At 40.2% G+C, this 15,830-nt stretch overlaps 2 protein-coding genes across 2 annotated transcripts in view; one reads left to right on the forward strand and one right to left on the reverse strand.

The window, feature by feature from the left end:
- LRRC72 (leucine rich repeat containing 72) overlaps nt 1–8,538 on the forward strand; it is a 45,238-nt gene extending 36,700 nt beyond the window's left edge. The window contains exons 8-9 of the mRNA XM_021689763.1: nt 7,456–7,483; nt 8,373–8,538. Of these exons, the coding sequence (XP_021545438.1) occupies nt 7,456–7,483; nt 8,373–8,538 (194 nt within the window). The remainder of the gene's footprint in view (nt 1–7,455; nt 7,484–8,372) is intronic.
- Nucleotides 8,539–13,367: 4,829 nt separating this feature from the next.
- Nucleotides 13,368–15,830, reverse strand: part of ANKMY2 (ankyrin repeat and MYND domain containing 2) — a 38,121-nt gene continuing 35,658 nt past the window's right edge. Inside the window, exon 10 of the mRNA XM_021689652.1 lies at nt 13,368–14,524. Within this exon, the coding sequence (XP_021545327.1) occupies nt 14,340–14,524 (185 nt within the window). The 3' untranslated portion in view covers nt 13,368–14,339. The remainder of the gene's footprint in view (nt 14,525–15,830) is intronic.

Consider the following 15,830-nt stretch of genomic DNA (forward strand, 5'->3'; position numbering starts at 1 on the left):
TGAACAGACCTATAACCACTAAGGAAATTGAAGCAGTCATCAAAAATCTCCCAAAAAACAAAAGCCCAGGGCCAGATGGCTTCCCAGGGGAATTCTACCAAACATTTCAAGAAGAATGAATACCTATTCTTCTGAAACTGTTCCAAAAAATAGAAATGGAAGGAAAACTTCCAAACTCATTTTATGAGGCCAGCATTACCTTGATCCCAAAACCAGACAAAGACCCCATCAAAAAGGAGAATTACAGACCAATATCCTTGATGAACATGGATGCAAAAATTCTCACCCAAATACTAGCTAACAGGATCCAACAGTACATTAAAAGGATTATTCACCACGACCAAGTGGGATTTATCCCTGGGCTGCAAGGTTGGTTCAACATCCGCAAATCAATCAACGTGATACAATACATTAACAAAAGAAAGAACAAGAATCATATGATCCTCTCAATAGATGCAGAAAAAGCATTTGACAAAGTACAGCATCCTTTCTTGATCAAAACCCTTCAGAGTATAGGCATAGAGGGTACATACCTCAATATCATAAAAGCCATCTATGAAAACCTACAGCAAATATCATTCTCAATGGGGAAAAACTGAGAGCTTTCCCCCTAAGGTCAGGAACACGGCAGGGATGTCCACTATCACCACTGCTATTCAACATAGTACTAGAAGTCCTAGCCACAGCAATCAGACAACAAAAAGAAATAAAAGGCATCCAAATCAGCAAAGAAGAAGTCAAACTCTCACTCTTTGCAGATGATATGACACTTTATGTGGAAAACCCCAAAGACTCCACCCCAAAACTGCTAGAACTCATACAGGAATTCAGTAAAGTGGCAGGATATAAAATCAATGCACAGAAGTCAGTGGCATTTCTATACACCAACAACAAGACAGAAGAAAGAGAAATTAAGGAGTCGATCCCATTTACAATTGCACCCAAAACCATAAGATACCTAGGAATAAATCTAACCAAAGAGGCAAAGGATCTGTACTCAGAAAACTATAAAATACTCATGAAAGAAATTGAGGAAGACACAAAGAAATGGAAAAACATTCCAAGCTCATGGATTGGAAGAACAAATATTGTGAAGATGTCAATGCTACCTAGAGCAATCTACACATTCAATGCAATCCCCATCAAAATACCATCCACTTTTTTCAAAGAAATGGAACAAATAATCCTAAAATTTGTATGGAACCAGAAAAGACCCCGCATAGCCAGAGGAATGTTGAAAAAGAAAAGCAAAGCTGGCAGCATCTCAATTCCGGACTTCCAGCTCTATTACAAAGCTGTCATCATCAAGACAGTATGGTACTGGCACAAAAACAGGCACATAGATCAATGGGACAGAATAGAGAGCCCAGAAATGGACCCTCAACTCTATGGTCAACTCATCTTTGACAAAGCAGGAAAGAATGTCCAATGGAACAAAGACAAGTCTCTTCAACAAATGGTGTTGGGAAAATTGGATAGCCATATGCAGAAGAATGAAACTGGACCATTTCCGTACACCACACACAAAAATAGACTCCAAATGGTTGAAAGACCTCAATGTGAGACAGGAGTCCATCAAAATCCTAAAGGAGAACACAGGCAGCAACCTCTTCGACCTCAGCCGAAGCAACTTCTTCCTAGAAACATCGCCAAAGGCAAGGGAAGCAAGGGCAAAAATGAACTATTGGGACTTTATCAAGATAAAAAGCTTTTGCAAAGCAAAGGAAACAGTCCACAAAACCAAAAAACAACCGACAGAATGGGAGAAGATATTTGCAAATGACATATCAGATAAAGGGCTAGTATCCAAAATCTATAAAGAACTTATCAAACTCAACACCCAAAGAACAAATGATCCCATCAAGAATGGGCAGAAGACATGAACAGACATTTTTCCAAAGAAGACCTCCAAATGGCCAACAGACACATGAAAAAGTGCTCAATATTGCTCGGCATCAGGGAAATCCAAATCAAAACCTCAATGAGATACCACCTCACACCAGTCAGAATGGCTAAAATTGACAAGTCAGGAAACGACAGATGTTGGCGGGGATGCGGAGAAAGGGGAACCGTCCTACACTGTTGGTGGGAATGCAAGCTGGTGCAGCCACTCTGGAAAACAGTATGGAGGTTCCTCAAGAAGTTGAAAATAGAGCTACCATATGATCCAGCAATTGCACTACTGGGTATTTACCCCAAAGATACAAATGTAGGGATCTGAAGGGGTACGTGCACCCCGATGTTTATAGCAGCAATGTCCACAACAGCCAAACTATGGAGGGAGCCAAGATGTCCATCGACAGATGAATGGATAAAGAAGAAATGGTGTATATATATACAATGGAATATTATGCAGCCATCAAAAGGAATGAAATCTTGCCATTTGCAATGACGTGGATGGAAGTGGAGGGTATTATGCTGAGCGGAATAAGTCAATCAGAGAAAGACCTGTATCATATGACCTCACTGATATGAGGAATTCTTAATCTCAGGAAGCAAACTGAGGGTTGCTTTAGTGGTGGGGGGTGGGAGGGATGGGTAGCTGGGTGATGGACATTGGGGAGGGTATGTGCTATGTTGAGCGCAGTGAATTGTGGAAGACTGTTGAATCCCAGATCTCTACCTCTGAAACAAATAATGCAATATATGTTAAGAAAAAAAAAAGAAGAAGAAGAAGGTAGCAGGAGGGGAAGAATGAAGGGGGGGAAATCAGAGGGGGAGACGAACCATGAGAGACGATGGACTCTGAAAAACAAACTGAGGTTTCTAGAGGGGAGGGGGGTGGGAGGATGGGTTAGCCTGGTGATGGGTATTGAGGAGGGCACATTCTGCATGGAGCACTGGGTGTTATGCACAAACAATGAATCATGGAACACTACATCTAAAACTAATGATGTAATGTATGGGGATTAACATAAGAAAAAAAAATTTTTTTAAATTAAAAAAAAAAATTAGAAGCTCAAGGATAGGACCCAGAAAGCTATGTTTCAACAAGCCTTTCAGGGGATCCTGATACACATGCTAGTTAAAGAACCACCAGTGTAGAGGCGAGAGCACAAGCTTTGGGATCAGATTACCCTAGGAACACCAACTGTGTTAGTAATTAGAAGTTTTATTAATCTGGACATTAATTTTCTTCAGCTTTCTGATTTTTAAAAATGGGGACCATATCTTCCTCTGGCTGTGATGACACTTAGTATGGAAACATTAGCACACCTGATCAGCCACCTATCAAGTTCATGATAAATTGAGCTGCTCTTAGTCTCGACCTTGGTTTTCCTTTCACTTCACGTTAAGATGCGCAAACTGAATGTTACCGGATTAGTGCAAGTGAGCCATGCCTGTGCTAGGCAATGACTCTCTGGATAGAAAATCTCCACTCCTAAAAATAGCTTACACAATAACAAGCAATGTAAGACCACCCCCTGTGTTACTCAGTGCTACAGTTGTTACAGGTGTGAGGAGAACCGCTGATCACCATGTTTAGCACTTTTCTTTGGTGCAGATTGCTGAAAAAACTATTAGCATTTTATTCTCTTTACTACTTTTCCATATTAAGCCTCCAAAAACAAAATCAGAGGAAGAAAGAATAGGAGAATGTTTTATTGCATTTGAGAGTTGTTCTTAATTCATAGCTATGTTGACTATAGCCCTCTTAAAAATTGGCATGACTCTAATCTTCTCGTTTCCTACAAAATGCCAGTATATCATAGCAACTACATAGTATTTTTATTCCAATACTTTAGCTTGGCTTACTTTAGCTTATCTTAATAGCTGACCATGTATAATGAAACTAATAAAACCCGCTATGTAGGTTTTTAAAATATGGCTTATAGTTTTATAGTTTCAGTATTTGCTTTGATATAAATCTCATCTTGTTGTGACATGAACATTTAGGATTCTGAATTCTTTTACTGGAAAGAAACCATACCTAAAACTGTCCATAAGGCAATTTTAACACCACATTTTGATTTCATTATCTTTAATCTTAAATTGGGAAAGAAACCAATTATATTCAAATAGCTTGAGAAGCAAAGGTCAGCTTGGAGTTTCTTCAAATCCCAGCTATCCATACTTGTCAAATAGATATGAGTAAAACACAGGCACCTGTTTCCATTAATGTCTTTGGTGCTTATTGATTGAAAACCAATAACCTCACAATCAAAATGTTGTGGGCTCTCTATGGCTTTAAAGAGGTAGATATTTGCAGGTTTCCCACCAGCTACCTAAACGGGGAAAGACATTAAGGGCGATTAAAAGAAATGAAAATAGGGGCACCTCAATGGCTCCGTCGTTTAAGCAGCTGCCTTCGGCTCAGGTCATGATCTCAGGGTCCTGGGATCGAGTCCCCCGATGGGCTCCCTGCTCAGTGGGGAGCCTGCTTCTCCCTCTCCCTCTGCTTCTCCTTCTGCTGGTTCTCTCTCTTTCTCTCTCTCATGCTCACTCTCCCTCTCTCTCTCTCTCAAATAAATAAATAAATAAAATCTTAAAAGAAAAGAAATGAAAATATCAATAAAATTTTTAAATGTCTACTAGTGGTCCAAGTCAAACTGCTGGGTTTCTGTGATATTTGCTCTTTTTCCCTAAACAAGACAGAACTCCAGGTGCTGAGACCAGGCTGGGGGATGATGTCCCAGAGCCTGGGCCTAGCACTGAGGCATGTGTTAGGAAGAGTGAAGAAGAAAACCAAAAAGAAAGTCAGGTAGACTGTTTAAAAAATGGTAGTTCATTACAGTGGGTGAATCCAGATACAAGGCAAAAGGACAGATTCCAGAGAAAAGTAAAAACTAAAAGTTTTTTTTTTCTAAAGATTTATTTATGTATCTGAGAGAGAGAGAGCAGGAGTGGGAAGGGCAGAGGGAGAGAGAGAAAATCTCAAGCAGATTTTGTGCAGAGCACGGAGTCTAACGCAGGGCTCAATCTCACAACCCTGAGATCATGACCCGAGCCAAAACCAAGAGTTAGATGCTTAACTGATTCCGCCACCCAGGCGCCCCCCAAATTAATAGTTTTGAGCTGGGGGATCGAAGGCTTGGGAAGCCAGCCTTTAAAGACATCTCCGATTCTGGGTAGGAGTGACACCAGGCATACCCCGGAAAGCAAACGCCAAGTGTTCTTTGAGCATGAAGCCTCAGAGAGGTACCAGAGGCCAGTGTAAGATCTGGAGATTGGTTGGGAATTGAGTAAAAACTGCAGAGTCAGAAGAATTTGTGAAGGCAAAAATCAGCAGTCAGCAGAGCATGCTGTGGAAGCCAGGTAGGCACCATTTACATAGAAAATAGTAACTGGGGGCCCTGGCGTTGTGCCATGGAGCGTCCTGGGCTAAAGACATAAACTAAAACTGGGGCACCTGGGTGGCTCAGTCAGTTAGCATTCCAACTCTTGATCTCAGCTCAGGTCTTGATCTCAGGGTCGTGAGTGCAAGCCCTGTGTTGGGCTCCATGCTGGGTGTGGAGCCTATTTAAAAAAAAAAAAAAAAAAAAAAGGAAGAAACTAAAACCACTTTCTTAGGGAGACATCATAAGTAAAAATACATTCCAGAGAGATTAAGAATCTAAATGTAAATGAATTGAAAAGTACTGGAAAAAAAAAAAAAACTTTTATAATTCTGAGAAGGCCAGTCAAAGCTTTACATAAAACCCAGGGCCATAAAAATGAAATGTTGACAGATTTAAACTACATATAAATGAAAAGCATTATATGATGTAGGAACAAAATTAAAAGACATAATAGAAATAAATCTTTGCAATATATACAATAGGCTCCCATTATATTAAAATGTTTCTATAAATCAATTTGTAAACTCCAAATTAAAAAAGTGACAAAAGCTATGGACAGGACATTTAGAGAAGGAAATAAATGTGTCATCTAATGATCAGCCTTACTAGTGAGCGAGTAAATGCAAAATAAAACAATGAGATATTATTTTCATCCTGCAGATACATAAAAGTTGAAAAGATTAATAAAAGTTAATAATTAAGAGAGAAAAAGCACAACTTACACATTATTGGTAAGAGTATAAACTAGTTCAACTTTCTTGGCAATAGGGCAGCATCCATCAACATACAAAATGTGCAAAGCATTCAACATAGCAATTAAATATGAAGTCTCTTTTACAGAAGTATTTGCACCTAAGAACAAAGATTTACATGTAAAGCTGTTCATTGAAACATTTTGTGTAATAGAAAAAATAGTGAAAGTACTCTGGTCCTTCATAGAATATTAAGTTACGGTACATTCATACAATATGAACTGTGGTATTTGAGAACTATTCTATGATAAATTGAGTATAAAAAATACATCATGGAGTAATGTAATGCAGAGTACTAACAAAATTGGAACTGGGTATATGTATGTGTGTGAGTACACGTGTGTATGCACATAGGAGGCTGGAAACATACATACACAACTCTCAATAGTGATACCTCTGATAAGAGGAATGAGAAAGGTCAAGAGAAGTTTCACTTTCTACTATTTTCCTGTTTATATTCATTATAAGCAAAAGGTGCACTTTGTAACTTAAAAAATGTAGGAGGGGCACCTGGCTGGCTCAGTTGAAAGAGCATGGGACTCTTGATTTGGGGTTGTGAGTTCAAGCCCCACAATGGGTGTAGAGATTACTTAAAAATAAATAAATAGAAATTCTAAAAAAAAAAAAAAAGTGTAGGAAAAGAGTCTGGGGAGATCAGAAAGGGAACGGGAGCCTTGGGTTACCCATTCGTGAAGGGAACAATGCCATGAACTCCTCTCCTAAGGCAGAGGCTGTGTGCTCCCTGCTGCTTGTGGATTGGCAGGACTCATACTGTGGGCTTTGGTGGCCCAACAGGTGCTGGTACATTCCATGTCTAGCCTGGCACTAGCCTTTGGAGAGGAATGAACAAAGCAATGACAGCCTCTGGAAGATACCATAAGAAATCCCGGCTTTGAGGACTAGCCTTTGAGCTCCCAAAGCTAGGGAAGATGGAGATTCTTGTGATCTAGGATTTGTTTATTCGATTTCTTTGAAGTTAATGCCAAGAATCCAAATGGTTTAAACTGCCCTAAGTATTTCTCCTCATTTGGTCTGTTAGTCCATTTATAGATGTGTGTGTCTATCTGAAAAAAAAAAAAAAGAATTTGTTTCTGCATGAGACTCAATATCTTACTTACAAAAATCCCCACTTGGATTCCACTGGTAACTTAATTGATTAAGCATTCTGTTCTCAGTTTTGAGATCTGTATTGAATTAAAGAATTTGCCTCAAAACCTAAGGCAAATCCAAGGCACTATAATAGAAAAGTTCAGTTTGAGTTTAGGTATCAAGGCATTTTTGAAGGATTGAACTATTCATCTAAATAACCATTCAAAAAGCAGAGAGTTGTGCTCTAGACTTTTCCTTGATAGCATTGTTCCATTGTTTTTAAATGCTGAATAAACATTTGAAAAATACTAATTTAGAAATGTATTTTTTTTTAGATTTTGCATTTGCGAATAATGTAGACAAGTAAGTGACTTTTTAACTTTACTTTTATTATCAAATTATTTCATGATTGTGTTGACTTTAAATTATCTTCATTTTCCAAAATAGATTTTAATGAGTTAAAAAATGACTAACTTCAATAGATGGGGGGTAAAATGCCATCTTTCTGTGATAAATAAGCTCAAGCTATTTATTCATATTTGATATACTTATGTTTTTAATATTATTATTATAACCAGAAAAAAATGAAAGGCTGATTCAATGCATAAAAAATGAAACCTAAGACTTACTAGCAAATTACAAATGTTTAATATTCCCCCAAATATGTTCAGTGAGAGCAGTTATGTAGATTAACATTTTATATTCTCTGGAATTTACGTTTTCAATAGCAAATACTTCATTAAACTATGGAAAACATTTCAAATTCATGAATATTGATAAACTTTAAAAATCATCATTCTTTTTCGATTTTGCACTTTGGTATTTTTTTCTTTGGATTCAGGTTGAAAAATATTATCCCCAAGCACATTTATAAAATAATAGCATAATGTAGAGAAATCATAACTTTCTAACAAAATGTTCTTAAGATACTAATATGCATATGACATCTACAAATATTTTAATCATCTCATTCAACACTGGTTTCAAATCATAAACACATTCACGTGTGAGACCTAAACTGGAATAGCCGATCCCAAATATGTTCAAAAACTGAATTTTAAAAAATAAACAATATATATGGTAAAACTAGCATTCCTTATTCTACAAGTCATTTGTCAGTAGAGGCCCAAAGTTATTTGTTAGCGGTATGAGGTTAAAAATAGCATAGAAAAATATGGCATTTGTTTGTCTGAATGAAAATTTCACTGTGGCTTAATGGATTTTTTTTCTGACGTAAGTGCCATTTTTGCAGAACTGTGTTCGATGACCCAGAAGATGCTGTGTTGGTAAGGTCCATGAAGAGGTCCGCTATGGCTATTACCTCCCTGAACTGGGACACAGTTCCAACACGAGAGGAAAAATACCTTGACGAGAAAGGCAGAGAACCTGCTCAAATGCTCACAGTTACACTAAGATAAACTCTAGTATTTCTAGAAATCCTAGTGAATTTCTGTTGTTTATTAAACTTCTCTGTGATTAAGCATGTTATACATTTCTTATATTATTTGAACCACGTAAACGCAAGCAGAAACACCAATAATATAATCCCTACACATTTTATGTTTTTGTTAAAGTAAAACATGTATACAGGAATGTACACAAATCATTAAGTGTTCAGCTCAACAAATTTTCCAAAAATGATCATGTTCATGTAATAGCAGTCTTGGATTGGGAGAGAGACTATTACCAGCATGTGAACGGCCTCTTCATTCCTGTTACCAGTCCTATTCCCTATTAGCCACCCTTGAAGAGGAATCACTGTTATGAATTCTAAACCATAAATTAATTGTGTCTGTCTTTGAAAGGCATATAAGTGGACTCAGAGAAGTTGAATTATTTTGTGTCTGGCTTCTCTTACTCAATACTGTAAAAATCACCCATGTTGTTGCTAGAGGCGATAGCTCTATCATTCTCATGGCTGCATGGCATTCCACTGTACGAGGATACCACAATTTATTTATCCAGCCTCTTGTCTTTCCACGTCGCCTTTGAAGGCATTTGCCAGTTGCGGGTGTGGGCTAATGATGTGAGCTTGGCCTCACCGGAAGCCAGAAGCTCAGGGGAAAGAGAAACCAGAAAAGCTTTTAGCAGTTGCCTGGTGCTGAGAGACAAAATGCCTTGCTGGTTTTCCCCGGCTGAGCTAAAGAGCTAGATCAAAAGCTTACAAAAAGCAGAGTGACATCTCCTTCTGCTCAGACCACCACCACAGTGTAACACAGACAGGATAGAGACACACTGGACAAGTGGGGCTGAAATCAGACAAGGGACGGAAGCCCTAGAGGGAACAGTGAACTGTCCCTGAGAATCTCTAACCTCCTTTCACCCGTGGGCACTTCCGATTCTATACAAAGCCAGGGTCTGAAAATTCAGGTATGATCCCTGGCAGAGGTTAAGAACAGGCAGAGATTTGGGCATCGATGTGGATGAGTGGCTCGAGACAAAAGTGATAGTGCTTGGCTTCCAAGATTTGGTCACAGAAAGGATCGGCATGTTCTCTTGTTCTCTCTTCTGGATCACTTATTCTGCAAGAAGCCAGCTACCATGTTGTGAGGACATTTAGGCACTCCTCTGGAGAGGCTCAGCGGGGAGGAACTGAGGCTACTTTCCAAAAAGCCAATGAGGGACTAAGGCCTGTTTCCACAAATATCTGAGGGAGCTGTCCTTGCCAGCAGATCCTCCAGATCTCACCAAACCTTCAGATGACTGAACTTCTGGCCAAAAGCTGCTCCACATCCTCCTGAGAAACCCCAAGCCAGAATCACCCAGTTAAGCTGTTCCTTTATTTCTGGCCTGCAGAAATTATACGAGATAATGCTTATTGAAGGTTCAAGCTGATACATTTTGGGGTAATTTCTTACACAGCAATAGATAACTGTTAGGATAACTCAGTATAATCCATGGTGCTAGAAGTATTTGTGGTAGGTAAGGAGGCTTTGTGGAGTCTTGCAAAGTCTAAGAAGTCACGGTGCAGTCTCAAAAGGTTCTTGAATAAGGCCATTCTACCTTCAGCAGAGAACTGGTCATTGTTCGAAGAGCAGTTTCAGGCATGCTACTTCATCCACCCCAGTACTAAGAGCCTGACCAACAAACATCAAGTAACTTTGACCGAAGTTACTCACCATGAGCTGAGTACTATCAGCCCCATGAGGCAATAATGTTGGGTGGGCAGAGCAGTAACCTATTTCATGATGGAAAAGGTGCATTTGGGATCAGACTTAAGCTGGCCCGTAAGTTGCATAAGCAATATTAATTTTGAATTGGATTGCAGTAAATTGGATATTATAATCCCCAGGTTAACAACTAAAAGAATTGTAAAAGAATGTGTAGCCTGATATTCTATTTTTAATCCTACAATCACTGAAAAGGATGAAAAAGTATTCCAATTACAAAAGTATAGCTAGCAAATTTTACTTACTTTCCTTTTTAAAGAACTAATGGAAATATGTCTCCTTTGTATGAAGAAAAAGATTTGCTTTAAAATGCACTCCTCAGTATTTTATATTCAGTAATGAAGGGCTACTGAATGGCTGTGATTTGAAAATACTGTAATAAATACCATTTGGGGAGAAACACAAAATAGAAGACAGGGATCCTTACTTAAGTAACCTAAACTCTACCAAAATGCAACACACAACTGAGAGGGTGTTTTAAATTCTTTAAGCAACAGAGAACCATTCAAGCTGATTCAAGTGAAAGTCGATTTCAGGATCTATCAGGAGCTCTCATGACCAAGAAACCAAAAATACTATTTTATAGATCTATACAGGGTAGCAGCTAAAAGCTGGTGCTCTGGAATCACACCTAGCTTAGCTCTTCACTTACTAGTTGTTACTTGGACAAGTTCGCTAAGTTCTCTAAGCTTTCATTTCCTCTTATTTAACATGGTAATCATAATTCATAAAATTTCAAAGATTTAAGTTAGATAATGGATGTAAAGTGTCAGAGCGGCTTTCTCAAAGTTAGCACCTGATAGATGTCAGCTAATACTGTGATTCTTATCCCTAGAGCAGTTGTGCCCTTTAGGAACTATGCCTGATATCATAGACGGAAGTTTGTGTCCCCACCCAAAAAATCGGTATATTTTAATCTAACCCTCAACATGATGGTATCTGGAGGGGGGGACTTTGGGACCTAGTTAGGTCATGAGAGTAGAGCCCTCACAAAGGGGATTAGTGTCTTTTTAAGAGGCCAGAGAGCTGGCTACCTTTTTTCCACCATGTGAGGACAGAGCAAGAAGACGGCCCTCTGTAGACAGGAAGAGGGTCTCCACCAAAAACTTGACTATGATCTCATCTAGCCTCCAGAATTATGAGAAATACATGTTTATTATTTAAGCCATGCTAGTCTATGGTAATTTGTTAGTGGCCCAAAGTAAGACACCTGGTGTATTAGTCAGGGTTCTCCAGAGAAACCGATCTAATAGGGCATATGCATAGAAAGAGAGTGACTTGAGAGAGTGACTTATTTTAAGGAATTGGGGGCTGGCAAATACAAAATTTGTAGGGCAGGACAAGGCAGACTAGAAATTTAAGAATGAGTTGATGTTGCAGTCCTGAGTCTGAAATCTGCAGGGCTCTGCAGGGCAGGCAGCAGGCTGGCAGACCTTTGTTGGGATTTATTTTGGTCTGTAATGTTGGTGTTTCCATGTTGTCAGTTTCTTTGGCATCGTGACTGGGCTACATGAGGCAAAACAAAAACAAAAACAACAACAAAAAAACCAACCCTCAGAGAACAAATGAAATGTCATTGCCTGGATCCCGAGATCCCCAGCCAGTCTGCCTTCTTTCTCCCTCTTACAGAGAATCTTCTTATGTTTGTTTGATATATAATGTCCAGGGATTTTAGTTTTACTTAGCAGAAGGAATAGAGAAAAGTATGTCTATTCTGCTTCCCAGAAGCAGAAGTGTTCAGATTATTTTTTTAAAGATTTTATTTATTTGAGAGAGAGAGAGAGAGTACAAGCAGGGGGGAGGGGCGAAGGGAGAGGAAGAAGCAGGCTCCCCATTGAGCAAGGTGCCTGACATGGGGCTCGATCCCAGGACCCTGGGATCATGACCTGAGCCTAAGGCAGATGGTTAACCGACTGGAGCCACCCAGGCACCCCAAGAAAAGTTTCTTGATAGCATATTGAAAATAATTCAACATGGCTAAAACCAGAATGAATGGGATGACCACCTATTTTGTTGGTATAATAATGGAAACACCTATTTGAGATTATGTATGACGAAGGAAGGGATTATAATCAGAACCAACCCCATTGTCTCTTAAACTCCATTTTCAGACCACCTCTTCCCTGAAATACAAGGGTGGAAAATTGTAATGTTGACATGGCTTATACCTGAAGTCCTCTTCATCCCCTGGCAGTTACAGCGGTATTAGATTCTGATTTCTGTCAGCATTCCCTTCAACAAAGGGAAGAAGTTCCTCTCCACTGCCACATGTCTCAGCTTTCCTATTTCCTCCTGCTTTTTCATAACCCTCTATGGTATCCGAAGACAGGCATGATAATGATAACACAAAATGGTGGTAACGTGAATACAAAACAACAACAACAACAACAATTAAAAACCAGATAATGGGGCGCCTGGGTGGCTCAGTTGGTTAAGCGACTGCCTTCGGCTCAGGTCATGATCCTGGAGTCCCGGGATTGAGTCCCGCATCGGGCTCCCTGCTCGTTGGGGAGTCTGCTTCTCCCTTTGATCTTCCTCCCTCTCATGTGCTCTCTGTCTCTCTCATTCTCTCTGTCTCAAATAAATAAATAAAATCTTTAAAAAAAAAAAAAAAAACCAGATAATGCACATGAAAACACTGGTGGGAGAGGGCAGCCTAGCAGGATGATTTTACTCATCAAAGAGGAATGTTTCTCAGTGTGTAGATGCGGTACCTTGACCGGTGAAGACAGGCTTGTCGTGAGTGACAAGTTTAGGTGCAATCCGCCTGCCGAATTCCTCCCCAGCTAACCCTTCACACTGAATTCACTCATAGGAAGTCTTCGTGTAACAGCACGCCAGAGGGCGTGCAGAAGGTGCGGAAAAGTCACTGAGTGTAGGGAAGAGGAGAACCAGCAAAACAGAAGAATATGATCAGCGAAGCGAGGTGGGTAGTCATTTTGATTTGCAATTGTACACATGAAAATACTTCTTTCTTCTCTAGTATTTGCTGAATTTCCTAAAATGTAAGTTCTCTAATATTTCTCTAATATTGGCCATCCCTCAACAGCAATAAGCCAGGAAACAAGATGTGGAGGTGGTTATATCAGTAGGCATGATTTATTTTACAATCATCACAAGAAACTCTGAAACAAGCGCTGTCTTCGGTGATCAGGCCCTAGCTCTGCTTCCATACTGCATACGCTAAAAACGGGTGTGAGCACGCTCTAAAAGTGACAGTTATAAATCAGTTGCTGGGCAAGAAGAGCCCCACGAAAAGCTCACAGGAAGAAAAAAGCCTTTCAGGTGGAATATGGCACAGGAATTGGCTTTATAACTGGGGACACACTATGGTTAGCCATTATTTAATGAGAGATTTCATGAAACATCCTTTTTAATGCACATGCTGAGATAATCGTGGCTGTGCTTTAGTTCCGACAGTTATGAAGGTACAAATACTGTAGATAAAATGTCACCGCAGGAACTATATGAAGTTCAGACTGCTCAGGATCATTTCTATATAAAAACTACAATGAGCTGAACTGTGACAGAGCCTGTAACATACAACTTTTCTTCATTTCACTGCATCTAAGTAAGTAGGACTTCACTATTCTAAATGCTATTTATATGCATCTTATTCACATATAAGCTATGATTCGTTTAACTACCCATCTCAGTGGCTAGAAAATTCTTCTTTCCTGAAAATCTCTCTCCTACACCTGTTCTGCTTGCCCCTCTGTTCCCCAGAGCCTATATTTCTTCTTGAAGGGGATCTCTTTTGCTTTGAGAACAACTGCTGGGAAGCTGGCCTCAGAAAGGGAATAAAAATGTTTCTGCGATACTTTGAAATACAAATTTCTCCCTTGGACTATCTGTCCGACTACAGTACAGAAATCACTGGGAACTCAGGGCATGGTAGACAGAGCTTTGCCTGAAGGCCTCTATTCTAGGAGACATGGAATCCTGCCACGGTGCCATGCAGGGGTCACAAGGCATGAGGACACAGTCACGTGAACTCTCTGGCTACCTGCTAGGGCACGAACCGTCCACACCGGCACCTACTCTGCCTTTCACTCCTCAGATTCCTGTGGACCTGCAGGAGCATCCGGTAAACCTTCCAACCCGCCTCCATTCTGAGGACAGTCTTTCTCCGCCTCCACAGACTCCTTCGGCTGACAATCCTCTTGGGAGACCCCCGCTTCAGCCTCGAGCTGCTCTGCACGAACACAGTTAGAACTGACATCAAGTCTGCCATCTGATAAAAAGAAAAAAGGAGGAAAAAAAAAAAAGGTCATTTTGTTGTTCCTACCACGTTGTTGGGCTCTCTTCTGGATGCTTTCCGAGTATGAAATTATCGAATCCCCCAACAGCCACGTGAGGAAAATGATCCCTATTATCATTATTATCATGATTTTTACAAGTGCGGAAACGGAGAAGAGAAGGGTTTGGCAACTTCCTCAGAGCTTCACGGCCAGCGGAGCAGCAGAACCAGGGTCTGGACTCAGGCCTCTGGCTCCGCAGCCAGGCCTTGAGATGGACATGCTCGTCTGGGAGCTGCCTTCAAAGACGGCTTTGCCGTGAATGAGCTTGAGGCCTTTGGGTAGGTAACTGCCCACGCAGGGTGCTTTCCTCACCTGTAAAGTTGGGGGGGGTGCGGTTAATAAAGCCTCACCTACACCGGTGGAGAATAAAGGTGCCTGTGACATTTAGAAGAGTGTGCGGCACCTGCTGACGCTTACCAACCGGGAATTCCCAATCTCCTGACCATCTTACTCTTTCCCTCACTTGGTAACAGTACCGGAGGTCAGCCTCTGTCCTCCACACGCAGGCTACAGAAGTTTGGCCCGGAAAACAGGAGAAGCATGGCAGTCAGAAAGCCTGATGATTCTCTTATAAATTTATTTATATGAATTAAATTTTGTACAACTCGTTCAATCCTACTCCTAGTGTTTCTCAAGCAGGTGGTGAAGGCAATTCAGTCTGCTGAGGAAGGGTGGAAGTGCTTTGTATCAGTCAACTGGGCAACTTTTCCACAATAGATGCGTTCCGCAGAACGTACGATACATTCTCCGGGGTGGGGCGCAGGCGTGGAGGTGGTTTCCACTACAGTCTGTGAATCACTGCTGAAGCAACTCACTGTTTCTGATGAAAATGAGTCATATACCTCATGAGGGAGGGAGAGAAAAAGTAATGTGGAATTCAATGCCCAGATACTTGGAGAAACCTTATCTGTACATTAGAGCTGCAAACTAATCTGTAATTTATAAATTTACTCTGTAATTTCACCTACAGCTTTGGACTTTAATTAAAAAAATTAAAGGTTCCCAACCTTAAGATCTTTGAGTAGCCATGAGGGGAAATTTAACTATTTCCTTAGTCAAAGACCTTAACATCCCTTGTTAGTCGGGTGTAAGTGAACACTCATTATGAGTCCCACCGTTGCAGGGCATTCTCATGAGTCAGGAGGTAGAATACGGAATAAACCATATTCTTTAGAATTCTATGCCTCTCTGTTTTCCAGCAACTTCTAGGCTAACCGTATTCTATACATTATCCCAAGA

This window comes from Neomonachus schauinslandi, chromosome 12, assembly GCF_002201575.2.
Source record: "Neomonachus schauinslandi chromosome 12, ASM220157v2, whole genome shotgun sequence".
Lineage (NCBI taxonomy): Eukaryota > Metazoa > Chordata > Mammalia > Carnivora > Phocidae > Neomonachus > Neomonachus schauinslandi.